This window comes from Lepidothrix coronata, unplaced genomic scaffold (assembly GCF_001604755.1).
Source record: "Lepidothrix coronata isolate B3197 unplaced genomic scaffold, Lepidothrix_coronata-1.0 Scaffold107, whole genome shotgun sequence".
Taxonomy (NCBI): domain Eukaryota; kingdom Metazoa; phylum Chordata; class Aves; order Passeriformes; family Pipridae; genus Lepidothrix; species Lepidothrix coronata.
The window spans coordinates 4,157,082-4,183,311 of record NW_016690287.1 but is presented as its reverse complement, the minus strand read 5'-3'; the positions used below and the strand labels follow the sequence as shown (position 1 = coordinate 4,183,311).

Sequence of the window (26,230 nt, the reverse complement as noted above, 5' to 3'; positions counted from 1 at the left end):
ACAGTCTCAAGCTGTGCCAGGGGAGGTTTAGGTTGGACATTAGGAAGAATTTCTTCACAGAAAGGATGATTAGACACTGGAATGTGCTGCCCAGGGAGGTGGTGGAGTCACTGTCCCTGGAGGTGTTTGAGGAAAGACTGGTTGTGGCACCATGATCTCATTGACATCGTGGTGTTTGGTCATAGGTTGGACTCAATGACCTTAGGAGTCTTTTCCAACCTAATTGATCCTGTGACTCATGAGGAAGTGACTGCCAATTTTATTTAGAAATGTATATAATTTACAAAAAAAAGAAATATATATTTGAATTTACATTTTGGAAAAATGAAACTGGATTCAAACTCTGATGGTTGTAATTCCATGAATTCACAGTTCTCAAATGTCTAATGATAATGCTCATAGTACCAAAATGTATGTATTTTATTAACTCTTCCAGCACCACTAACTCCTGATTTCTGTCTTTGCCTTCCAATGTTTTATTGACATCTCTTAATTACTATTCTGTACTCCTCCTCTCCCTCAGTGGGTTTTGGGGGGAGACCGTGTGTGTTGGAAGATACAGGGTTGTTCATTATGGACTTGTACTTCCTATAGACTTTCTCCATAATTAGCCAAAAGAAACATTCTCCTGAGCCATGGGCTCAGAGCAAGAGGCAGTGTCAAGAGAAAGGCAGAAACGATCATTCCTGCTACCCTGAAGAGGGACTTAGCGAGCACCTGTTCCCCTCATGCTGCATCTGTCCACACCCCTGGTGTCCCTGTTTCTCACCTCCCAGTCCTTTTCATTCTGTGTGCTCATGGCAGGGTGATGCCTCTCTATTGTTGGCTACAGAGATAAAGCAGAAGTGGTGCTTACACCAGCCCGTTTCACAGACTGGTAGAATAACTCAGTGCGAGAAAGTGCGTGGGCAGGACTCTTGTATCTCCAAAATGTGTCTTTTTTGGAGCAGTCACAGAGAGAGCTGAAGGCTGCCTTGTTCTTGTACTCTGCCCCATCCTTTCTGTCTTCCCTTTGCTGACTGCTCACCCAGAACTCTTCTGCACAGCATCTCTATATTATTGGCAAAAGTTTTCCTCTGTAGATTGTGTCCCGCAATCGCGTTTCAATTTTTATAGATATTCAAAAGCTAGAATGAAAACTTCATTAACATTTTGCAGCTGGTAATAAATGCCCTGGAGTCAGGGAAAGAATTTGGCATAGCCACATCCCCCTTTTAATTCTTTCTTTGCTTCTCAGACTTTTCATTACCAACTTAAAAGTGTTGCTAAAATTTACACCACTCCTCTCTCCTCTGGTGTTGGTGTGATCATTCACAGTTTGTGCAAGCTAAATTTGAAATTGCCACCAAAGGAAACTGATAATGTGTTGCATGCCTCTTTCTCCCACTTTGTGTGGGGATAAGTGGCTTCACATGGTGTAAGACAATGGAGAAATGAGTTTTAAGTGTGCAATGCCAAAGCCCTAGGGTGGGATTTTCCTTCACTAGGAATTCTGTGATTGATTTCACAGGAGCAAGATGTTCAGCCTAGATTCTTCCAGCTAGGACACTGACACAGAACTGAGGCAGACAAGCTCCAAGGGAACACAGAAAGGACATCTTTCCTCAGAGTGTAGCACTAAATGCATCTCTTCCAGAACTGAAATCACATGCTCAGTTAAATTTTTAAATTAAGTTCCCTTCATGATAAGGGAACTAATACATGCAGTTTAGAAAAGCAACATGACTATCAAATGTTGCTACAAGACTCCCACATAAAGAATTGCAATTTGAGCTTTTCAAATTGCAAAATTGCCAACTGCCTTGGTTCCACTGGGCCCAAGGTGCTTACGTTAAAGTGTATAATGGTGATGGAATGAGTGATTTTAAAGATAAAATTCAGGTAAACTGTTGTCTACCTAAGACAAATAGGTTTGAAGTAACAAAAGATTATATAATTTTGGAACTTTTTATATATTAGGGAGAGCCTCTGCAAGTAGCTGGCTGATTGTGTAACCAACACTTTTTAAAAGGACTTACACAGAGATGATAGTCCTGTGCTTAAAATAATTTACAGAGAGAAAGTCTTAAATTAAATCACTTCCAGTTATTAATATGTTGCTGAATTATGGGAACTGGTAAAAGGTAATTTTTTTGTTGAAAACTTATAGTGGATAAATTGTTTTAAAATGGGTTGCATTTATTATTCCATTAACTTCTCCATCAGATGTTCACAGTTTACATGAGAAAGTGTGAAACCAGATTGACTATTACAGTAACGGTGCTCAGGATTTCAGGGTACAAAGTGGTTGAAAATTCAGGTGTAAGGTAGTGGCTACTGCTGATAATTTTTGTTTTTCTACAGCAGCTCTTTGAAACTCACCTTGTTCTCCCTTTGTTTAAGTTGCCTGATAGGTCCATGTCCAGTCAAGATCAAAGCCTATTAAACTAATTTAGCCATGCAAAGGAAGGCAGGATGTATGGCTCAGAATCTGTTTCCCTTATGCTTGACTATATTTATGTGAGCATATTTTAAATCTATGTGTGGCATTTCTTTATGTTCTTTGAGAAAGTTCAGGAGTCACACAAAAATCCAAAAATGGAGCAGGGTATCCCTTCATGCCCTGAGCTTAATTTGTGACATTCCACTACCAATAGACCTGTGTACCAGTGTCAGTCTCTTTGGAAAATCCCACCAGATGTATTTGTACATCTGTCCCTTTGCCTTCTCAGGATCAGACTCAGTATGATTTATTAATCATCTACAAAGAGCATTGATAAACAATGAATATTTATGACTACAGATGTAACCCTATTGTTTGCGTAAATTATAGTGTTTTTCTGGTAATATTCTGAATGGCTCCAAGTTTACATAAATAATTCATACTTGTAAAGCCATATGTTAAACTGTCAGTGTAAAAAACTAAGTGCTGCCAGTTTTCCCTTGAACCATATGTAAATATCAAGAACTTGATATTAAACAGTGATGTAAAGACTAAGCACCTTAATGCCATTTTCACAATAACAATTGCAATAAACCACAGTGCACTAGATGCATTGAGTATCAACAGCAAAATAATTTTTAAATATAGAGGAGAAAGGAACCATTTTTATTTCTGAAGAAACTACAGTGTATTAAATTAACGAAGTCCAGCTTTACAAATCTAAGTTACAGTGAGAGCAGACCTCCAGCCTTTTGCCATTATTATTATGTGAATGAAGCAGCTTGAAATATCTCCATGAAACTACTCAAGGAGCATTTTGTCTTTGAAATGAAGACAGAATTCTCAGTAACATTGTCATACGTGCATGTGATTTTGAGTTCTTCTGACCCTACCTGCCTACATGCCTTACAGCTCATATCTGCATCCTAATACAGCCTAGGTACCTGCTGTTGCTGCAGGGGAGTGTGTGGAGTCTCCCTCACTGGAGATATTCCAGAGCTGTCTGGACATAATCCTGTGCCATGTGCTCTGGGATGACCCTGCTGCAGCAGGGAGGTGGGACCAGATGACCCACTGTGGTCCCTCCCAACCTTACCAATTCTGAAATTCTGTGATTTTGTGAACTGTACGTCCTATCTCAGTTCTAATTTATAACCAGAGCTAGTTTTTATCAAGGTACTCGTTGCATGGATGTGTATGTATATATGTGTGAAATGATATATATATATACACACATATATATATATATATAAAATAGAACCACAGAGTGGCCTGGGTTGAAAAGGAAACTTAAAGATCATCTTGTTCCAACCCCCTGCTATGGGTAGGGACACCGTCCACTAGACCAGGTTGCTCAGAGCCCCATCCAACCTGGCCTTCAACACTTCCAGGGATGGAACATCCACAGCTTCTCTGGGCTTTTGAATTTTCTTTTTTTTTTTTTTTTTTAAGGAAGTTCAGAATATAGTGTTAAGACTCATAAGAACTACGAAGTGCTTGGATTCAGGGATCTTTTCCTCCAGCACCTCTGTCGGCAGAGATGAGGTTGGTGTCCTCTTTTCCACCACACTTCCCTGTGCTCCATGACTGGAATTACAACCCTCACCTAACCCAGTCATGATCATGTTATTATTTCTGGTCCTGTGGAAGGGGTGTGAGCATCTCCAGGCTCAGAGATTGGCCACTCACATGTGCTTTCATGGGCCTTGTTATGTGAAAGGCCAGGGGAGTGGCCCATGTCAGGGCTGTAGCCAGTGGGAGATTTGCTTCCAGTCACATTTTCAGGGAAAGGATCACATCTGTGGTTTTTGACTGATTGTTGTCCCCATTCTGAGTAGGTGGTCTCAGATAACAGAAAAGATGAGAGGTGACCTGATCACAGTTTGTACGAATGCACAGCCCAAACCAAAAATCCACCAGTAGATGCTCTTAACTGACAAATTTGCAGCTAAATGCCAAGGCTGGAAGATGCAGATAGGCAAATTCAGCTTGGAAATAAGCCATATATTTTCAACAGCTGGGATAATTAGCAACTGGAATGACCTAATAAGGCTTGTAATGGACTGTTCATCACAGAAATAGTCAAGCTGTGATTAGAGGTTTCTTTAAAGAAAAAAAAATCAGTTAAAACACATGTATTTATCCTTATAGCAAAAATTGTCTCAGAAGTTGTGTGATTACAAAGGAGACTAAGACTGGGTGGTTAAAAATAACATTGCTTAGCCTTAATATCTGTTAATTTCCTTGATTCTTGCACACAATTCTCATAGCTCTCTATTCTGCATTACTTCCACAAATGATTTAGAGTGTGCCCACTAAACTCCACTGAAAGCTCTCAGTGTCTGTGCTATTCTGCATGTTTCAAAGACAGCAAAAAGTTTTTAATTAAAGTTTTTGCAGTCCTTCAGCTGTCTCCAAATGAATCTTGGCAGTTTGTTTTTCTATGTGCAATCCTGAAACAGAACATTGCTCACAAAACACAACCATCTTTACTTTTAAAATGCTGCTTGAGTGAGAAAAACAGAATATGTTGTTCTCTCTTTTAGTGGGTTTTAAACCAAAAGCTCATTTCATTCATTCCTTGTCTTGAGTCTGTAATGCACAGGAAATGTTTTGGGTGTCACACAATTAAAGAAGAGCTGTATGTGACACCATATTTCTAGATGCTTATTTGGACAGCACAGTTTTTACACAAAAATAAAGCTTTTGTGTTAAAGTAGAAACCTTGTAAGAATAGTGCAGTTATAAAAATGAGTTACTTGTTTGATGCTTCCTGGGCACATTTAGAGATGAACTTCTGGATTTTGTCATTGGAAATATAATTTTGCAGATTTTTGCTGTTGCTAGCTGTGCAAGACCTTACAAAGCCAGGAGAGAGGGGTCTTGGATTCTGTTCTTCCCTGAGCATCTTTTGCTAAATTCCAGTCAATTATTGCAGCTCTGTGCAAGTCCAGTGAAATCATCAGGACTGCCCAGGTGCAACCACATTGAAGGGCCCAAATTTCAGCACTAGAGTTACAAAGCAGGATGTAGAAGAGAGAAAAGCTCTTGCTTTGCTCCCCAAGTGCAGGCTGAGCTGGCATGGCTGGTGGTTAGAAACACCTGCTTGGAGGAGGTGTTCTCTTGTGGGGAAAATATAAATAAACACCTGAAATACTTGTGATCTGAGCAAACTGGTTGTGGTTTAATTTACAGAGAAACATAGAAGTGTTCTCACAAAGCTGCCTGGTGCTGTCCAAGTGCAGTGTATTTCCAGGTTTCCACAGCTCAGAGGCTCACCCACCTGAGGATGCAGAGCTGCACATGCTGGATCTTTGCCATGATAGGCAACTCATAAGGAAATAAACCATCCAGATAAATCTGGATTGTGCTTAATTATATTTTTATTTCTTTTCTGATTTTTTTTTGTTTGCTAACAGGAAAAAGCTTTATCTCTTCAAGGAACACGTTCAGCACCTCATTAAATATTAAAACAGGAACACTCAGAGCAACTGATTTTTCCTCCAATACCATTGCAAATCCATCGCTGTATTCAAAGAAAAAGAAAGAACGATTTTAAAGTGTATCTTTTAGTTTGTCTTTGCCACAAAAGAAAAAAAAAATATATATAAGGTTTTCTGTCTGAATATAAATATTTTCCTGCACTACAGCTCCTCTTGGGGAATATTCCCCAGTGTAACATATCTGTCACGGAGATTGTTCTTCAGGTGATCTGTTCCATCTTGTTACGTCAATAAACGCTTACACCAGTGATCAGGGCAGGGTATTGGCCGTGTCCTGTGAGAAACAGGACACATGAGTGAATTCCACCAACTAAATAAACCACGATTGCTTCAGTGTGCAAGTGTTTTGGTAGCAGCCCAGGTGCTGCGGATACCTCTCAGTACAGCCTGTTAGCGGCTAGATGGCACTATTGCCAGAGGGAAGGATCAGTCCCCATAGCAAATACCAAGTGAATTCGTTTTCTTAGCAAGAAACTTAACAGAAGGTAGCTGTCCACTGCCCACTGTATTGAGTTACATTTCAAAGTTTTGGTTCTGCCATGTGTGCTGAGTAACTCAGTGATGTCTTCATCCAGCTTTTTCTTGCTTCTTCTACTGGGCCAGCATGTTTTTTCAAATCTCTCTCTGGCTGAATGCTACAGAGAATGGGAGGGTGATGGCAAAGTCACCTAAGGTTAAAGGAAGCACATGCATGAAAGACAAAGGTGCCTAGATGGCATTGCTGACTGTCCTGGTGTCACCCCAGCCAGCAGCCAAGCCCCTCACAGCCGCTCCCTCGCTCCCCCACCAGCGGGTTGGGGAGAGAATTGGAAGGGCAAAAGCCTGGGTTGAGATAAAGGCAGTTTAATAGGGAAAGGAAGAGCCATGCACACAAGGAAAGCAAAACAAGGAATTAATTCACTGCTTCCCATGGGCGGGCAGGTGTTCAGCCATCTCTGGGAGAGCAGAGCTCCATCACGCCTAACAGTGCCTTGGGATGACAAACACCATCACTCCAAACATCCCCACCTTCCTCCATCTTCCTCCCACTGTATATACTGATCATGGTGCCATATGGTCTGGAATATCCCTTTGGTCAGTTGGAGACACTCTCCCAGCTATGTCTCCTCCCAACTTCCCATGCACCCCCAGTGCCCTCACCAGCACTGGCAGCAGGAAAAAACAGCAAAGGCCTTGGCTCTGTGCAAGCAACTGCTCAGCAATAACAAACACATCTCTGTACTATCACTCCTGTGTTCAGCACAGGTACAAAACACAGCCTCATAGTAGCCACTGGAAGAAAATTAACTCTATCACAACCACAACCAGCACAGTGATCTTCTCTTCCTTCCTTTATCCACTTGTGCTCCCTCATCTTCCTAGATGACACTGACAGACACTGCCAGAGTGTCTGTCACTCCTCTGGACTCTGTTCAGTCTGCATTGCTTTTTTCAGTGTGATTTTCCTTGTGCCTTTGCACCAATACAGTAGATGTACCTGGTGCCAGTGGCATCTCTGGAAAAGTGGGTGTAAAAAGGGTAAAAGGTTGCCTGGCAGTGGGGAGAGAGGGAGAAAAGTGTGAGATACAGCCCTGAAGGCACCAAGGTGGGAAAAGGAGGGGAGAAGTTACTCAAGGTGTCCAAGCAGAGATTTCCCTGCAGACCCTGGAGAGCCCATGCTGGAGCAGGTCTATCCTGTAGGATTGAAGCCTCTGGAAAGACCCATGTTGGGGCAGTGAAACAGTGGAAGGAGGAAGGAGCGGCAGAGAGGAGTCCCTATGGACAGAAACCATCACCCACCATTCCCCATCCTCCTGCCCCACTTGGGGAGGGAAGTAGAAGAGTCAGGAATGAAGGAGTGGACTTGGCCCTGGGAAGAAGTTTTGAGGGAGGTGAAGTGGAGGAAGTTTAAATGTTTGTTTTAATTCCTGACCTTCCAAATCCATTTTAAATAGTGATAAATTAAATTAATTTTCTCCAAGTCAAGTTTGCTTTGCCCATGATAACAATTGGTAAGTTATCTTCCTGTCCTTGTTTCAACTCACAAGCTTTTTCATCTGAATTTTCCCCCCATCCTGCTCAGGAGGGAGAAAGCAGCTAGGTGAGCATCTGAGAGCCAACCAAGGTCAACACATTCCAAGAGAAGGATTAATCTTGTTCTGTTCAGCAAGTTGGGTTTTTTTGAGGCGGTCCACATTTCATTTAGTTATTCCCTGTAATAAATTGAAATTTTAATAATCAATTATGCTTTTAAATCTTTATTCCAGGAACTTATATTACTGAACTCATCAATATTCAGGTGCTAAACCCAGGTGCTGGTGATGGTAGATACCTCTGCATTCCTAATGGATATGCTGAGACTACACAAGGCAAACACTAATATGTTCAGTCCTTAAAGTCTCCTGAAGTTGGCATTCTTAAATGAATTAATCCTAATGTCTCTTAATGCCTAAAAATGTAGGCTTAGGTACATCTTAGCTTCTTGTATTAATCTCTAAAAGCATATGTCAATCATAGCTCAACTTGCCTAGTTTTTCTTCTTTCTTTTAACTATCCAGCTCTGTTTTATTAAAAAAAAAAAACAAAAAACAAAACAAACAAACAAACAAACAAAAACAAAAAAAAACCAACAAAAAAACAAAACCAAAAACAAAAAAGAAAAGGTGGTAGGTAGGGCAAGCAGGGCAGATTGTTACTTCTGTTTCATAATGGACAACTGTTTCTTAGGGTATTCCCTAATTTCTCAGTTTTGTAAATTGTTGAGTCTTCCAGAATGTGAGGTTTTTCTTGACTTGGAAAGCCAGTAGGTCATGTTTGAATTCTTACTGATGTTTGAAAATACAGTAACTGTCTTACCAAAATAGTATCACAGAAATAGTAAGCAAACACCCCCTAAACGTGAAAAATCTTAGTTAATTTGCTACTCAGTATTTGACAACTGTGATTCATATGTGAAAGTTTGGTCTTGATGTTATGATTTCTTAATTTTCAAAATTCTTAAAGCTAGAGACATTTTTGAAGCAATTTTCTTTGTCATTTTGGCTCTTCCTGGTCATTTTTTTATAAATCACAATTTTCTCTTTCTACCTCAGTACGGTTGCAAAATATTTTCTTCTTTCCTTTAACTGCTTTGGCCTTCATTCTACTGTTTTGCTTCTTTAGTGTTTTTTCCCTAGTGAAATTATAAAACGTGGTATCCTTCAGGCCTTCTTGGAGCATAATCACTTAGAACTTCTTAATGTCCTGTGTAATTGCTGAGCGGCAAAAGCCAAAGTGAAATGAAATGCATCTGTGTGTTCACAGAAATGCTTTTCCAAGTAGCCTTCCAGCTGAATGATGGACTCCATTTATGCACTGTATAGAATATTTATGTACTGCACACATTGGGCAAAACTGTTTGTGCTTCTGCTTGGGTTTGCTCTGGCCCAGTCCTGCCAACACTCTCCCGAAGGAGACGCGCTTTGTTTGTGTGTTCGAACAGCTGAGCTGAGGAGAGGGGATGCTGAGTAATCCTCCTTCCCACAGCGTTTGAGGCACCACCACCATGGCAGTGGATGTGTAGACAGGATGGTGTCTTAGGTCTAATTGCACATCCCAGTAAACTCCCTGAGAAAAACCCACGGCTGCATTCCTGCACTTAGAGGATACGCTGTATTCCTAGTGCTACTTTGGGAAAACCTTATGCAAAGGCATAACACTCCTAGATTTTTATGTTTATCTGAGGGCAATTGTGCCTTAGAAATGGTCTGTTGGAAACCTCTGACCTGAATTCTAATCTGATTTAAACTCATTTAAATTCAGATTAACTCTGGGCTAACTGCAGTGTAAGTGTAGTACCAGTCCATGGGATAGCAACGGGTGGTTCACAGAAATATGAACAGCAGCTGGCTTTGTGTCCTTAGTTAATTTGATTATATAGTTTTAGGTTAACTTAAACAAAGTAGTGACCTTATTATTATTTTAAGAAACCTATTTTGAGAGGAGGGAGTCATATTTCCTATATAAATCCATCTTCAAATATCTTCTTTAGATGTACATGTGGCTGGAGATGGAGTTGAGTCTGTGTGAGGAGAGTAAGAGCGTACTAGATTTCACTGATCACAGTTGCTTTAGATTATGCAATGAAGAGGGAGATGCTGTTTATCCATGAGGAAAACAAGGTTGGCAGCAGAGATCACAGAGGGGACTTGCTTTTGTAGTTTCTCTTTCCTATAGAACAGGTACCAGGAGCTGGATTGGGGTGACTTGCAGGAAATACGTGAATTACATTGGGCTAGTGTGACCATTAGACAAAAAAAATGAGTTCAGTGGTAATCACCATTCTTGTCTTGATTTCTGTCTCAAGCACTATTCTTCTGTAATTTTACAAGAAGTAATTAAAAAAAAAAAAGGTTGAATTTTGTTTTGCTTAAATGTAAATTAAGGTGAGTCACAGGGCTTTCTCCCAATATGAAATTTAGTAAGACCTGGAAAGTTTTTTTCAAATCATAGTTACATAAGATATTTTCTGATTTTTGGAGACATTTTGTACATGTCATTTACTCTCTTACCCTCTTTTCTCTCCAATTAAACTCTATCTTAAAATATCGGTGTTCCAAATCACATAATCTTCTTCAAAATCACAGCAGAGAATTTGAGAACGTGTTCCAACAACAAGTCTTACTAATTCTAGTATTTCCTATCATACAGTTCTGTCATGCCTGTTGTTTTCTCTGTGTGTTTTGTCTACAGGATGAAAAGGAGAAGCTGACGTGCAGTGACCGTATGCCTGGATACGCAGCCAACTTCGGATTGATTTTATTTATGGTAACAAAACCTGCATTTCTTCACATTTATTAGGTGTGAGAGACATTGTGATGAGCATCTTGAGTGGGAACCCTGAACTGGTGTTCTCAAATACGCTAAAAATCTGAAGCCAGGGTTATAACCTCCAGTTTGTGAGAAATACTAGGAGGGTTTAGAGATTTCAGGGCCTACCTCCAGCTTTATTCCCTTTTTCCAAAGGCTGCTTATGGAAGGGCTGTTGGCTGGATGACTTGCTGTAATGGCAGCAGCTCATTATTAGGTTTTGCCTCTCCCACGGGGTTTCTGCTCCATCCTCTGTTATCCACCGTGCATTTGGTTGTGAGCACAGTATTATGTGTCTCGGTCACAGTGACACTCAGAAGCATTGAGCCTTCTGAACAGGTGACATAAGGGTGAAATACAGCAGTTGCTGAGGAGTATTTGTCCAGGGCACATTCAGGGATGGACTGCACTGTAGTTGAGGAAGATCATGGTACACAGTCCTCACTTGAGAACAAGAATGAGGTGTGCAGGTCAGCCGATTCTGAAGTGTGGACACCACCGTCCTCACGAAATTTCCAGCAACGCATAAACACATCATCAAGCTGCTGAACAATAGGAAAGAGTGGCTAACAAACCTTAAATTACATTGTAGAGGATCCCATTATCCCTCTGGTTAGTGTAATTGCTGACTGAAAGCTTGTTTTCACATCTACAGCCAGTATAAAATGACCATGAAGTAGGCCTGTTTACACCATCGGAGCATCTAACAGGAAAATTCACTTTAGGCCTAAATTATTTTAAAATACCTAAGTGTATTTCTAATTTACTCAAACTTGCATGTATTGCAACAGATGTCCTCTGAAGATTCTTTTTTTTTTTTTTGCTGACAAGCAAAAATATTTTGTGCTCAGATGGAAGACGATTTAATGTCTACACGTGCATAAATACATACACATATATTTATAAAGATGTATGAATTGTATATTAAGCACATTTTCTGTACGTATTAGGTGTGTCCTTCACATATATATGTATGTATTTGCAATACCTTGAGTTAGTTTACCATCCTGAGGCGATACCAACCATTTGCTTTTTAGACAGAACCTCTAACTGGCACCAGTCATGACTTCACTTAAAGCAGAGTATACTAAGCATGACTAAGCATATAGCCCTGATTTAGCTTTTACGAGTCATTCTTTTGCAGACAAGGTGCTTACATGTGCTCTTGACTTTAACCACATGTTTAAATCTGCCCTAAGCATGAGCTTAAAGTGCTTTCCTGAGTCATAGCCTATGTATTACATTCCCTGCTCACTGTAACTTCTTAGAGAGATTTATGAAGGGTTTATAACCTACAGTTTGTGAGATGTAAAATTCAGAGCTCCAATTCTTCAACTTCTGTTAGAGACTAATGGAACTAGGCTGACTTTCACCATTTGGTGAAATGGGTACAGTGCTTTTTTTTAGAATATTTTGAACATTATTTATATGTAGGACAACTTGCAAACCTTGGATGGAATTCAAGTCAGCTCTTGATGAGGGAGAGCTGGCTCTGCTTTCCTATGTGGACATTACAATCTGCTCTTTATTGTATGTGATGTTTCCTTTTTTGTCTGCTAGATTAGTTAAACAGGAATTGGAAACATAAAGTTTGTTGTTGGTCTGTGCAATGGAATTGTACTGGGGAAACTTAATTGGTCTGGTCTACCTCCGTTATTCTCACAAATTTTTTTAGCTGTAAGCACTAAACATGTAATAGGTAATGAAATCTTGAATTTACATGTGTGTTTGCATTTCTACAGCACACAGAGAGAGAAGACTCAGACACAGACACTTACACACACATTGCAATTTCTAGTGCTGCAGAAGTGATTGTTGAATTTTTAATACCCCATGTTTCAGATCCAAAGGGTCTGGTGTCCCAAATCCATAGGCTTTGTCCATGAAGATGTCTACATTACTATAGAATGATGCTGTTGTGTTCCGTCCCCCACCTTTACATCCCATACTTTCCCTGATGATTCTTGAAGCTGTGAATGGTATTCTAATTGTAAAATCTTTCCTCTTTTTTTTTTCCTCTTTATTTCTGTACTTCTTTTGTGTCCTTCACTTTTGTAAATCCTCCTTCAAGAACTCTGATTTTCTTTTTTTTATTCCTTTTTGTTAAAAGTGAAGGTTGAAAAAAACCCATTGTGTTTGTTTCTCTTGCCCAATTGGTCATATTTTACACCACCAAATAATTCCAAGGATTATTTTACACATTTATGAATGCTTTAAAGTCTGGTCACAGTTCTTTTGTTGTACACAAAGCCTCACTGGACTGCAGAGGGGGCCACAGATCCAGCCTTGATTTAAGCAATGACTTTTGCAGGGATTTTAGGACAGAAGCTCACAAGTCTTATTTTTGCCTTGTAGGATCAGTGGTAGCAGGAGATCTGAGCTCAGCTGGGCATCTACAAGTTTCACTTGGGTGTGATTAGTGATAACATATGTCACACTCCATATTTAGAAGGTGAATTTTGTGGCAAAGATTTCTGAGCGTGTGATGAAAATGTTGGTAGCTGCTGGAAGGGAGAAGGATGGTGCAGGGCAGTGCCATCTCTGGAGCCTTTCTTTGTATGCAGCATGTTTGGCTCAGTCAGAGGAAGGAAGAAAACCAATTTGTGTCGTGGCACGAGAGCTCAGCCTGTTCTGCCTTTTGGACCCTTTTGCCTCTTCTTACTCACATGGTGTAATACTTGACTCTAGAATAGCCCTACTGGGGAGCCAAAGAACTATTTGGACATTAAATTTGTTATCCTACTTGGATGAAGGTAGCAGTGTAGCCCACGGGGTTTTATAGCTTCCTTCTCAGATCTAGTTTGCTTTCCTGTTTGTCTTCATTCATACCAGGCTCAGTAGGTGACCTTTCCTGCAGCCAATTTTCACATCTGTTTCTAAGCAGTTCAGTCCTTGACGGACTAGTTTAGATATTCAGGGAAGAAAGTGTTGGCCACAGCTGGGGGGGAGAACTGGCCAGATGAAATGTTGGCAATGACAATAAAACACAAAGCGGGCACTTGAACAAAAGGTGACTGCCTGACCTGGAATTTGGGCACAAGAGGTATTTTCAGGAATGAGAGAAAAGCTATGAAGGTACAGGAACCATTCTTTCCCTCTCAGTGACTGTCTGGGGAGTGAGAACCGTGCTCTCACTCACCGTGCAGTCCTACAAGCCCTCCTCAATTTTCTCTTGTTGCTGGATGCACAGACAATGAAGACTCCTAAAGAAGTGTTTTTCCATCTGTATCTAAGCAGATGTTTAAAAACATTTAGGCAACTGACAGTTTCTGAAGCTCTTGTGCTTTTGCAAAGCAAATATTTTTGTTCTTTAAGCAAATAAAACATATTTTTTTGGTAACTTTGTATACCTTGTAATTGCACTGCATGAATGGAGGAGGCCAAAATAGTGCATTGCTCTGATAGTATCTCACTCTCCAGTAACCTTCCTCATTGCTATGGATCCCTTCCATCCTCTGGCAAGGTTTAAGAGTTTGCTCGTTCATCTTCCATGATCTGAAGTTTCCTCTTTCTCTGTTCAGTGACTCTCCTTCCTCTACTGTTGAGATATTGCTAAGTGGAAACCTGTGATGGAGAAAGGTACCTGTGGAGGCCCAGAGAGCTCATCATCTCCAGAATGATGCATTCAAGTTTACTTTGCTGGTTTCCCTTGTCCACCACCACAGTAAAAACTTTCAAGGAAATCCACAGGGAAAAGAAACAGGAAAAGAGTGTTAGGAAGGTGATTAAGAGGAAAGAATCTGTGGCTCCAACTGAGAACAAGAAAGGATCTCAGGATAACTGTAGAGGTGGAGGGTGAATTAGATTAATTCCAGGTAGGGATGGTTTTTTTCTCTCTTTACTTGGGGTTTTACTCTCTGCTGTAGAGATTGCAATGAACAAGTCAGAAAAAAGTTATGGTTTTTGTGTTCCTGCACCACTTCTGTCATAGCAAGAGCTGAGAAGGTAATTCACCATGAATCAGATTTCTTTCTGCATGGTTGGTAGGTAAGTCAAAAGAAAAAAGAGAAAAATAGATACAAAAATTATAAATATTCTCTCAACACAATTAAAACTACAAAAAAAAAGGAAAGAATGTTTTACACCATTGGAAAAGTTTTCAGTTAAATTTGTTTAGGCTCAGATTTTTTTATTTAGACCATTATTTGAACGAAAAATATTAGCATGAAGCAAAAACTCATCATTCACCCACATTTCACTTAAAATTATTGACACAGGTCTTTAAAAAGTAAAAATTAAATACTTTGTAAGATCTAATATTTCATTACTGTTTTCTGACAAAACTTATTTGTGAATTTCATCTGATATCTCCAGGAGTTTCTCCAAATCATTATCTTTTTGTATGTTTACTAGTTCTCCATTAAGGCAAAATGTGCCTTGTTTTCACCTTCAACCTTTAATAATGCTCTGAATCTCATTCTGGTTCTTTTGCAATAGTTCCTTTTCATGCAACAACCTTCCTTTGCATACAGGAATTCAATAAACTACTGCTGGATCATTAAAATGAGCTGTTAAATTTCCTTAAACTCATGTTGTGAATCTGGACCCCTAGGCCAAGTGAAATAATTACAATAGTCTAATCTTTCACATTTAGGTAGTCTCTTTCATCTGAGGATCTCAAGATGTTTTACCTAAAATAATGAATGTACACTGGAATTCTTGCCAAAGGCAAAAAAGAAAGAGAAAAATGCATCTTCTCCCCCTTTTTCTGCTATGAGTGTGAAAATTTGCTATTTTTTATTGCTATTTTATTGATTTTTTTTTCACTGTGCAGTGTCTTAGACCTTTTTTTTTTTTTTAAACCAGAATACCATAGGCCTGTGAAATTCAAATTCTTCTTGTGGGAACTTGACCTTAAGTAGCAGGACTGACTTTCCTCATCTCATGGGTCAAGGCCAACCCATGAGGGATGCCAAGGATACCAGCTGATTTCTGGGACACAAATGTAAAGTGAAGCCCTAGTAACCCTTCTTAGGTTAGTCTTAAAACAATAATAACAGGGGAAATTATTTTTTTATTAGTTTGTAAGTTGCCACTTCCACTGTGTAGAGGTGGGACAGTTTCAGCCAGGAAAGCCCATTTACCTACATACACGTGAAGGCCCTTCAGTCCAAGGCATCTGAATCTGCTGCCAGAGAAAAAGACCTTGCTCAGTAGCTTCATTTGAACCCAAACAACCCGAATTTCACCACATGAATGATGTGTGTAACTTTAGTCAGAATGGATATGGCAACTTCAGGAGTAGAATCAGTGTCACAGAATCATGGAAAGGCTTGGGTTGGAAGGGACCTTAAAGATTATCTACTTCAAATCCCCCTGCTGTGGGCAGGGATGCCATTCATACAGTCATGTTGCTCAGAGCCCCATCCAACCTGGCCTGGAACACTTCCAGGGATGGGGCAGCCACAGCTTCTCTGGGCAACCTGTGCCAGGGCCTCACCACCCTCACAGGGAAGAATTTTTCAATAACATCTAACCTAAATATCTTCTTTTTTTTTAGAACCACCCCCCCTTGTCCTATCACTACCTTCCCATGTAAAAAGTCACTCTCCCTCTTTTTTATAAACCCCCTTGCCCTTTAGGTACTGAAAGGTGCTATAAGGTCCCTCTGGAGCCTTCTCGTCTTCAGGCTGAATAACCCCAACTCTCTCAGCCTGTCCTCAGAGGAGAGGTGCTCCAGCCCTCTGATCGTTCTGTGACAGTTGAATTGTTGTGCCAGCTTGGAGCTCTGCACCCATTTTCTTATTTGTGTCCCTGTCTGTGAGTTTTGAATTCTCACATTTTCATTTGATTATCCTCACATTATCGTGTTGCTCTAAGAAATAACTCATACCAGTTCATGGAACTAACCCAACATCACAGCTTCTGTTTAAATGCCAGTAGCAAGCTTGGACTAACCCATGTGTGCATTTCTTTGCAGATTATGCTGACGTTTTCAGCAGTTTTTGGTGTCATTGTGTACCGAATTACCACTGCAGCAGCTCTGTCATTCAGCACAAATGAGACAACCAGGTCAAATGTTCGAGTGACTGTGACTGCCACTGCTGTCATCATTAACCTCGTGGTGATACTTATCCTTGATGAAATTTATGGAGCTGTTGCCAAATGGCTGACAGAAATTGGTAAAACTATCTCACCACATTCCTCTCTAGTACATTACAAGTATTGACATGAGGGGATGCAAGGAGGCTCTAGTGGGAATATTTCTTCCTGGAGAGCGCCAGAGAAAATATTCAAGCCTGTGTAGGGTGAGGTGCTCAGGAGGTGTTCAGGGGGTCAAAGCTGCAGCATGGAACCTGTCCCTGGTAGGAATAATGAGCTTGGCCATAACGCCACGTTAATGGAGCGGGGCTGTTTCCAGGGTGTCAGCTGGTATTTATGCACTGGCTCTGTGCCAAGGTCCACTTATCTAGACCTCCTTGAGCGTTTTTGCCCTGGTGTGTGTTTTGAATATACCTCTTTAGGGCTGGGAGCTGGGTTTACTGACAGTCATTAGGTTGTTTCAAAGATTTTGATGACTCTGGCAAATGCTTACCATGGTATTATTAACCATTTCTTTACCACTCAAATTCTTTTTTTTTTTTTTGGTTTTAGAGGCATGTCTGGGCTGGAGTTTTTTATAATGATATCTATTTCAGTTAGAGGTTGGCAACATATTTAAGTCCTTTAAAGGCAAGTCATTCATGTGACTAGTACAGAGATTTAGGCTAGAGTATTGTTTTGTTATATACACCAGGCCAAAGATGTTTACTAGAAGGGGTTGTATAAATTAGACCAAAGGTGTTTACTGATAGGGGCTTAACATGCAGTTCTTATAGTTACTATTATAGATATTATTTCCCACATGTTCACACGTCACCTCTAATTCTAGATGCTTCAAAGTCTAGGAACATGAAGTTATTTATTCCAAGAAACCTCAAATGCCTTTAACTATAGCAAGTGCTCTACCTGTTAGTTTTGGGCATCTAAACTTAGACACCTAAATTAGAAACTTTATGACAATTGGTGCCTGATTACATCACTGCAAATTGCAGGTTCCCTCCCTGCAAAACCTGCAGTGATGTGAAGCTGGCTGGAACCAGCAGACTCCAGATTAAAACCTTGAAGAACTCTTAAGACTTCTGTTTCTTGTTCTCACTTTCTCTGGATGCTTTTAAAGTCACAAATGAATAAAATCTCTTTTAGTCCTGTTTTTTGAAAAACAGGATAGTTTTGTAGTTGAGATAATCCTGAATCTTTGAAATGTGGTCCTGTGGTTTTACCAGTAAGGACAGCCTATTAGTTTAGATTAAATTCATAAAGTATTTGAAAGAGACGAAGAGAAAGCAATTAATTTTCACAAAATGCCACTGTACATGGTTAACTTTATTTAGGCAACATTCCTAATCATCAATCAGATGTTTTGTTTAAGAACAAAACAGTCAGAATAATCTCTAGTGCTACAAATTACAAGAGTTAGAGAGTTCATTTAGGCAGCTTTCACCAGTGCTAGACTCAGATGCCAAATGCAATCAAAATGTTTTAAAAAAATTACTATTCATGCATGCTGATAAATGCTCCTTAACTTTTGAACTTTCATTTTACTGAGCAGAGCAAAACATACTCCATTCTCTTTTCACACTGCAGTTAATTGACAAGCTGAGGAACACACTTGTTGGGCTGGAGGAACTGCTCTTGACAGCATAGGTTGCTATTGCAACCCCAAGTACCCTTGAATCTTTTTCAACTGAAAAGTTACATCTGTGAGCACAAGAATTGTACCCCTGACAGCAATTGCATTCATCATAGGGTCAAAGTCATGGATCTGCCTCAATACCTGCTCAGTCAGTGCTTGGGGGGAGGGGAAAAGTAGTATTTTTGTTGTGATCAATACAGAGAGCTCGTACAGGACAGGCTAGGACTCCTCTTGCAGGCCCAGCACTGGTGCTCCCTCATCACAGATCAGACCAGCCAAAATGCAGATTGTATCCTGGCACTCCCAGGTTGAACAGATCATCTTCAGTAATCAGGTGGTGCCAGACTACACTTACAGCTCACGTGCTCTACTTGTAACTTAGAATCATAGAATGGTTTGGGTTGGAAGGGACCTTAAAGATCATCCCGTTCCAACCCCCTGCCATGGGCAGGGACTCCTTCCAGTAGCCCAGATTGCTCAGAGCCCCATCCAACCTGGCCTTGGACAACCTCTCTGGGCAACCTGTGCCAGGGCCTCATCACCCTCACAGGGAAGAATTCACTGAGGCCAAGGAAGAACCAGTCAAAGAGGGATAAAAGCCCAAACTACTTGTGTTTGTGTCTTACAAAAGCAGAAGCTCCTTCAGTGAGCTCAGACTCATTCCACAGTTATCTCAGCTCATTCTCCCCCTGGAAGGTTTCAACTGCCCAATTTGGGTGTAACATGCACAGCCCACCATAATTCATCTTTTTGGGAGGTGTGGGGGGGAAAGTTTTCTCTGTTCCTAAAACACCTCTTCTGGCTGAATGCATTTCTTGTGCAGCAGACTCGACTGGCTAGAGGACAAATTCTACACATGCCTCTACGGCTATGGTATAGCATGTCTGAGTGTGGGGAGGGAGAGAAGTGCTGAGTGAGCCTCTGGGACCATATAAGGTGTGCAAATGTTCATCCAGAGGCTGAGCTCATCCTTGGGGGGGTTCTCTGTGAGGCAAAGATTGGGATTTTTCTCCCTCAAATTAAGAACTCACTGCTGTTACTTGATATTCCTGCTGCCCTGAGCTGTTCTCCTATGGATCTATTCAGCATGTGGGATCACCTACAAAATGTCCAAATCCCTTGAAGGTTTAATTAAGCTTTTCTATACATATAGGTGAACAAAGCCTTAGGGCTCATCAGACTGTGCACTGATTTTTAATGAAAATATAGTTGAAAGTATCACAAATAAAGCCTGGCAGTGGAGACTCATTAAGCTGGCAATTCCTTTAGTGCTCAAAAAAGCCATCATGCTTCTTTTTTAAGAAAAAAGCCCCAAAAACAAAGCAAACAAAACAACCAAACTGTGCCCAAAACAAAACTGTGCAAGTACAGCAGTATTCTCAATGAAATCCTTAAAGCCAGAACTCTGCATCTCCTTATTATTCCCCACTTCTGTTGTGCCACAGAAACTCAGCCAAGAATAATAAAGTTAATTATGAAGTTATCTGCTCTCACATTAGTTACAGCCCAGGATGAGTGTGGAAGTACAACAGTTTAATCTCTATAGAATATTAAAAAGGGAATTCTACCGTCCATTTGAAAAACCTGTGTCTTATATGTTCTGCTGCTAAAAAATTTCCATGGAAATTGGAAATAGACCTGGGAACATAGTAATGAATACGGGAAATGTTTAAGCCACATTTTTACAAATTATCTAAAGAAATCTAGAATGTGCCTTTATTTTGCATGGCAATTAATAATTCAGTTAATGCCTGATTCAAAAAGGAGCTTAGTTTTGTGTTTAGCATTAAGCACACTAACAATCTCATTACAGAAAAGAAGGCTTGTGTACACAAAGCTAAGGAGGCTTTTAAGGTGTTTTTTCTGGTTGAAAGTCTTGGTACTTTGCTTTCATCATTCATGAATTGAGAATATTAATTTTTTTTTATTTCAGTTGTGTAACTGATATACTTGTGTATGTTAATATCTGTAGTCTTACATGCATCAAAGTAATTTATACTAATTTTACTTTGTGCAATTGAATATCAAGATCCAATTTTTTCCCTCTCAAAATCCAGATAACTAGGAGGAGAACCATGTAAATATATATTTTCTATCTATTTTTATTGATATATACATTATGATAAGAAATATATGTATTTAATACTTATATTTGTATTAAAATGTATGTATTTAATAAGAGATGCCAGGGCAAATGACAGAGGAGATCTGTGCTAAAATTTCATATGACCTGAAGCAGGGAAAGCTCATGGGATCTGCCCAAGTCTCTCAGTAAGAGAATGAAAAAGGCCGGAAAAGTGAGGTATGGTCAGGTCCAGGGCAGATTTCAGAATCTGTTGGGGTTTTTGCCACCAGAGTATTGGATAGACAACCAAGATTAACTTGGGATGAGCTGTCAGAGGCCTGTCAGAAAAACAAGTTCATTATGTTGTCATTATTAATGTTTCTATCAAAGAGCCTCCAATTCCCATCTGGAAATTTGAGAAGACTCTGGAAATCAGACCTAGTGTGCTTTGGTACAAATGAAAAGTACAAAATCAAAATCAGTATGATCTCAAAGTTTGCAGGTTGGTTTATGGGGTTTTGTGTGTATTTGGGGATTCAGGGATTTCTACACATTTACTAATTCAATTTTCTTGCTTTATTGGGTTTTTTCCCCCCAGAAATACCAAAAACAGAGAAAGCCTTTGAGGAGAGACTGATTTTGAAGGCGTTTCTACTGAAGTTTGTGAATTCTTATGCACCAATTTTTTATGTTGCCTTTTTTAAAGGAAGGTAGGATAAAGATCCTTTACATATAGATATGTATGTGTATATGTATTCCTATATATGTCCATATTAGTTGGATCTGTGTTTAAAAATGGGCACTAAGGGCTACCTATGGCCTGGGTCTGAACAGCTTCACCAACTCTGCAAAAAATATCATAAACAGGGTTGTTTAAAGCTGTCCTTTGACTGGCAGGGCATGATGTTGAGTACTGGCCTGAGCCTTGTTCTGAACTGCAGCCAGTTCTTTTTAAAATAAGAGTAATCCCAAAAAGGGTGTTGCTTTTAAAAGTGAAAGGTAGTGCTTACAGGCCTTCACCTTCCACATTTTAGCAAATTTTCCTTGAGGCATCATCCAGCAAAGAGAGGTTTTCCTGTTTCGTTTAAAATTACAGAACTATTTTTTTCCTATTCCTTTCTCATCGTTTTGCATTTTTATCCTGTATCAAGTTAAACTAAGGAATGGTTATGGTCAACTGGAAGCTGAGGTTTGGCAAATGAACTGATTGACCAAAAAGCTAATTCAGCTGTCCTGCTAAATAAGTGTGACTTCCTATGGGTTCAGGATCACTGTCTTTTGGGACCAGGTCATCCACATGCTTTTGAATGGGAAGCTTAAAATGATTGTTTGCTAAAACTCTGGCAAAAAAACTGTTTAGAACATCCTCTGGATTCTGTTCCATATCGTTTTTCTGTTCCTTTTGGGGCTTGTAAAATTTGTTAATCTGTAGTCTTCACTAATCCTATTCAGCATCTTTGATTTGAGGGTTAATGATACATTTTGCCAGTAGTTGTAAAGATTGTAAGGCCCCAACGAAAAATATCACTGAATTCTTTATTTTTTGACCATATTTTTGTATTGTATGGTTATAATAAAGTCAAATCTCACTGTTTCCCCCTGTGTTGTCAGAAAAGTCTTGATTGTGTATAGATGTGTAAATAATTCTACTCAGGCATTACTCAGATGCAAGAGAATATGAGTTAGGATATGTGTTCCCATTTCTATTTGTGATCTCTAATCAAAAGAGGGAACTTGTTATTATTTTGTTTTAACAAAGAAAACATATTTTATTAAAATTATTTCATCAACACATATCAGAAAACAATTTGTAAAGGCCTACTGCTTTGAAATGATTTTAAATGATCAAAGTTGAGTCAGTGCTGAGCCTTTTAAAATTCATATTGAAGAAGCTGCTTCTGAAACATTGTAGCTAATATGAATGAATAATTATGGTGTTAAAGGTAGCTTATTTTCCTGGTTTTTTATTAGTTCACATTTCCCATTTGTATATTATTTCATAGATTGTTATTGCTTCCAGGTTTGTTGGCCGTCCTGGTCGTTACGTGTATGTGTTCGAAGGGTATCGAATGGAAGAGGTAAGTACATATAAGTACATATGAAATTAAAACAACAAAAAAATCCTTAACACAGAGAAATATGTATACAGTGTATAGACAATAAGGGAAAAATAGAAAGCACATTAAAACAAGAGGTTAAATCTTCACCATAAATAGATAAAATCCAAATTTTCCATCTAAGGCGATTTTATATTCTTTCTCTCTGCAGTTTTGAGTACTTCATGGTCTCTCTCAGGTGAAGCCTCACCATTTCTATGCTTTACAACTGAGCACTTAGGCACAAACAGTACATGATTTGATTGAGACCACTGGGAAACTTGAATCTTGCTTCTCCTTCTAGATCACTAGAAGCTTGGAAATTTTAATAGCCATTTTAATAGCCCATTGCCATTTGGTGCTAAACCTGTAATTTTTATTTTTTTTTCCAAAATTCTCTTTAATTGCTGTTGGTATTTCCTTGAAAACTGATAGATGTGCTCAAGGTTTTACAATAAAGATAACATATAAGTCTTTGCAAGATTGAAGCCTTTCTTCCCCCCTGGGAGACATCAGGTTGGGAGAGTATTGGTGATACTGCATTATGTTTATTACATTGATTATATAGTAAATATTTTTAAAGGAAATATAGTAGCCCCAGGGCACAGTAAGTTATTTCAGATCTTTGCATATTTTCCATAATGGAGTTTTATGAGTGGAGATGAAATACCTTGTCAAGCACAGAATTGCAATGATGGATGAGCTCCCTGCTCCCACACAAATTGGTGGCAAGGGCAACGGGCACATGGAGACATTGGGAGCTCTCCCAAGTGGGTGCTTTTAAATTAATCCTCTTAATCCCTTCACACTCCATGGTTTTGTTTAATTACAGTGTGCTCCAGGAGGCTGTTTGATGGAACTCTGCATTCAGCTGAGCATCATCATGCTTGGAAAACAACTGATTCAAAATAATCTGTTTGAAATTGGAATCCCGTATGTATCCCAGCCTTCCCCATTACCATGCCTTATTCCCATGACACAGTAAATTAAAGGATTGATCCTTATTCAGCTGAATGGGAACTTTTGCCACTGCCTTCAGTGGATTCTAATTGAATGTGATGATAAATCACATTTTTGGTTGTGGTGAAATGATCTGGCTGTATTTTACATTGAATAATTGGCTATATCTGCAGCAAATGGCTTAAAGAAAGTGATTGAATATATTAAATAATTGATTTAAATTAATTTTAGAAACCTGGGAAAACAGGCAAGGTGTGATAGATCTCTTGGGAAGTTTTAGAGAAGCTTTTGGTATAGCAGTATTGAATACAAATTAGTTTAAAGTGGAGGAGAGCTAGCATGGGGAAAAGCAATAGCTCATCAAACATGTTAAAGTCTAGTATTTGATCTATGACTATCTTATGGGTTTACAGATGAAATGCACACATTTCCAAGGTGTCTGTGTGTCAGTGTGTCACTGTGTGAGGCCAGAGCTGGAGTATGGGAGAGATGCTGACACTGCAGTGGCTGCCAAGGATTCTCAGGGCACGGTCCTCTGCTGCAAATACAGCAGGAAAACCCTCTCTGTCTGTCACCAGTGCCAAGGGGATCTTCAGGCTCTGAGAATCCACTGAGAATGTCCTGCTTCTGCCTCTTGGAAGGTTTGCTTCCTGGTGGCAGTGGCCTGTGAAATGTAGTAGAGGAGGAATCTGACTTAGATTTCTTAACTCCACTGAAATTAGTCAGGATCTTTGAGCTCTGGTGTCAGCAGCTTTTGGGTCACAGCCATAAGGAAGGCCTTGAAGATGTTAACTAGAAACCAAGACAAGAGACACAAAAGATAGGAAATATATTTAAAATGAGCCATTTTCCTCCCTTTTCCAAGCAAGATCTTTTTTTTCTTGGAAGGAATTTAAATAGAAAAAAAAAAAAAACCCAAACAAATCAGATGTGGATTATGGATGGTTTCATTATTCTTGTGTCAAAGTTCAATAGGGAGGCCTGTTTTCTGTCTACATCTCATTGGGTTTACATTTTATATTGAGAAAAGGATGGTAAATCATTCCCAAAATATCTGACATGTTGAAGGCTTAAAGCTTTCTCAGTGTAATCCTGGGTGACATGTTTCTCGTCTTCCAAAAACTTACTGCTACTGGACTTTTTTAATGGTGATTTTATGATGTTGGAAATACTGTATTTATTATTTTTGACTCATGAAAGCACAGGCTGATCCAGTCCAAACAGAAATTCATGTCAAATTATTTCTCATTTCCCTCACTTTGTTGCAAGAATGTGACCATTTAATCTCATTTTTCTCCTGCATTTCTTCTCACCCACCCTTCTGCCAACAAACTATGGTGGCCTCAATTTTTAAAACTGTTTAGAAACAAACATGCTTTCATACTCTCTTCCCTAGATAAATAATCATTTCAGTCATAATGCTATCTTGTCATCCTGCAATAAGCATTTCTAGTTTCCCCTTGCTTTCTCAAGAAAATCACGTATATATCTGTAGGGCTCAGCCCTTCTCACCAGAGCTGTTTGCACCAGGAGAAGCACAGTGCTTTACTGAACCCTTAATTAAATTAGAGTTACCCTGCTATTTCTGCATGGACCACTCCACTGATGTGGGCTAGATCCTTATTTGTACCCTGTTCTGTCTCATCTGCCCCACACATATGGGCACACACACGCTTTGGGGACTGATCCATCAGATTTTCCCTTGGGTTTTTTTTGGGTGTCTACTTTTGCACAGGCTGCACACTGTGATGAACACTCCTCTTGTGGCAGAAAAATAAATCAATGTCTTTTATCTACAGTTCCAACAGCTGTGTTTTTTTCCCCCTTTCTTGCCTTGTGCCTCTTTGAGAATCAGAGTGAATAATACAGATTCATCCATTGGCTCCCTGTATTTTCACTGAGGGCAGAGTACAGGTGCTGCAACCAACCTTTCCCGTACGGAAAGGCAGAAGGGACCATCACAGATTTGTTCTTTAGAATCTGCTTCTGTCCTCCACACGTCTGTAACATGGAAGCACCTCTCTGCTAAGTTTTATGATGACCCACATCAGTTTTTTCCTTACTGAAATCTCAAGATTTTGGGATTATTTGCAGAAAACCTTTTGATTTTATTCCCCAGAAAACCCAAGGCATTTCAGTTGTTTTGCAGAAGGTCATAAAGCTGTCCCATTTTCTGTCTCTTTCCCTCAAGAATTCTGCCAAATAGATGATAAACTGAGTTTACAAACAACGCTCATCCATTATGCCTCTAGGATCCCAAATGCTGCCAGAACTGGGAAGCATCTTCCAATGTCTTCATTCTGCTTTATCCGGAGACAGGGCTGGATGAGAAGTTAAATTTCAAATGTCAGCCCTGCATTTTCTGGGGTCGTGGGGGACACATCCTTCTTTTTTCCTTCAGTGCTTTTGTAGAAACTGCTGCACAACTGTGGTAGATGTGGCTTGCTGGTCTCTTAAAGGTTTCTGTGATTTCTTTTTTTTTTTTTTTTTTCAATTTGTGTACCCAAAAATATCAAACCTGCTAGTTAAATGCACCAACATTTGAACTACACAAAACTAAGCCCTGTTGAATCGAAATGTGTATTCTGTGTGGCTGGAATTCACAAGTTTAACAGATGTAAATATGCCACAGTTCACTCTGATGTGTCACATACCATCATTCTTTTACTGTTGCCACAGGAT

The 26,230-nt window shown here is 39.6% G+C and overlaps 1 protein-coding gene across 3 annotated transcripts in view; it reads left to right on the top strand.

Moving 5' to 3' along the window:
- Positions 1–26,230, top strand: part of ANO2 (anoctamin 2) — a 124,563-nt gene that overhangs the window by 70,897 nt on the left and 27,436 nt on the right. For all 3 annotated transcript variants that reach the window (XM_017823923.1, XM_017823924.1, XM_017823922.1), the window contains exons 12-16: positions 10,636–10,710; positions 16,673–16,874; positions 21,091–21,202; positions 22,513–22,570; positions 23,421–23,521. In XM_017823923.1, coding sequence (XP_017679412.1) covers positions 10,636–10,710; positions 16,673–16,874; positions 21,091–21,202; positions 22,513–22,570; positions 23,421–23,521 — 548 coding nt within the window. The remainder of the gene's footprint in view (positions 1–10,635; positions 10,711–16,672; positions 16,875–21,090; positions 21,203–22,512; positions 22,571–23,420; positions 23,522–26,230) is intronic.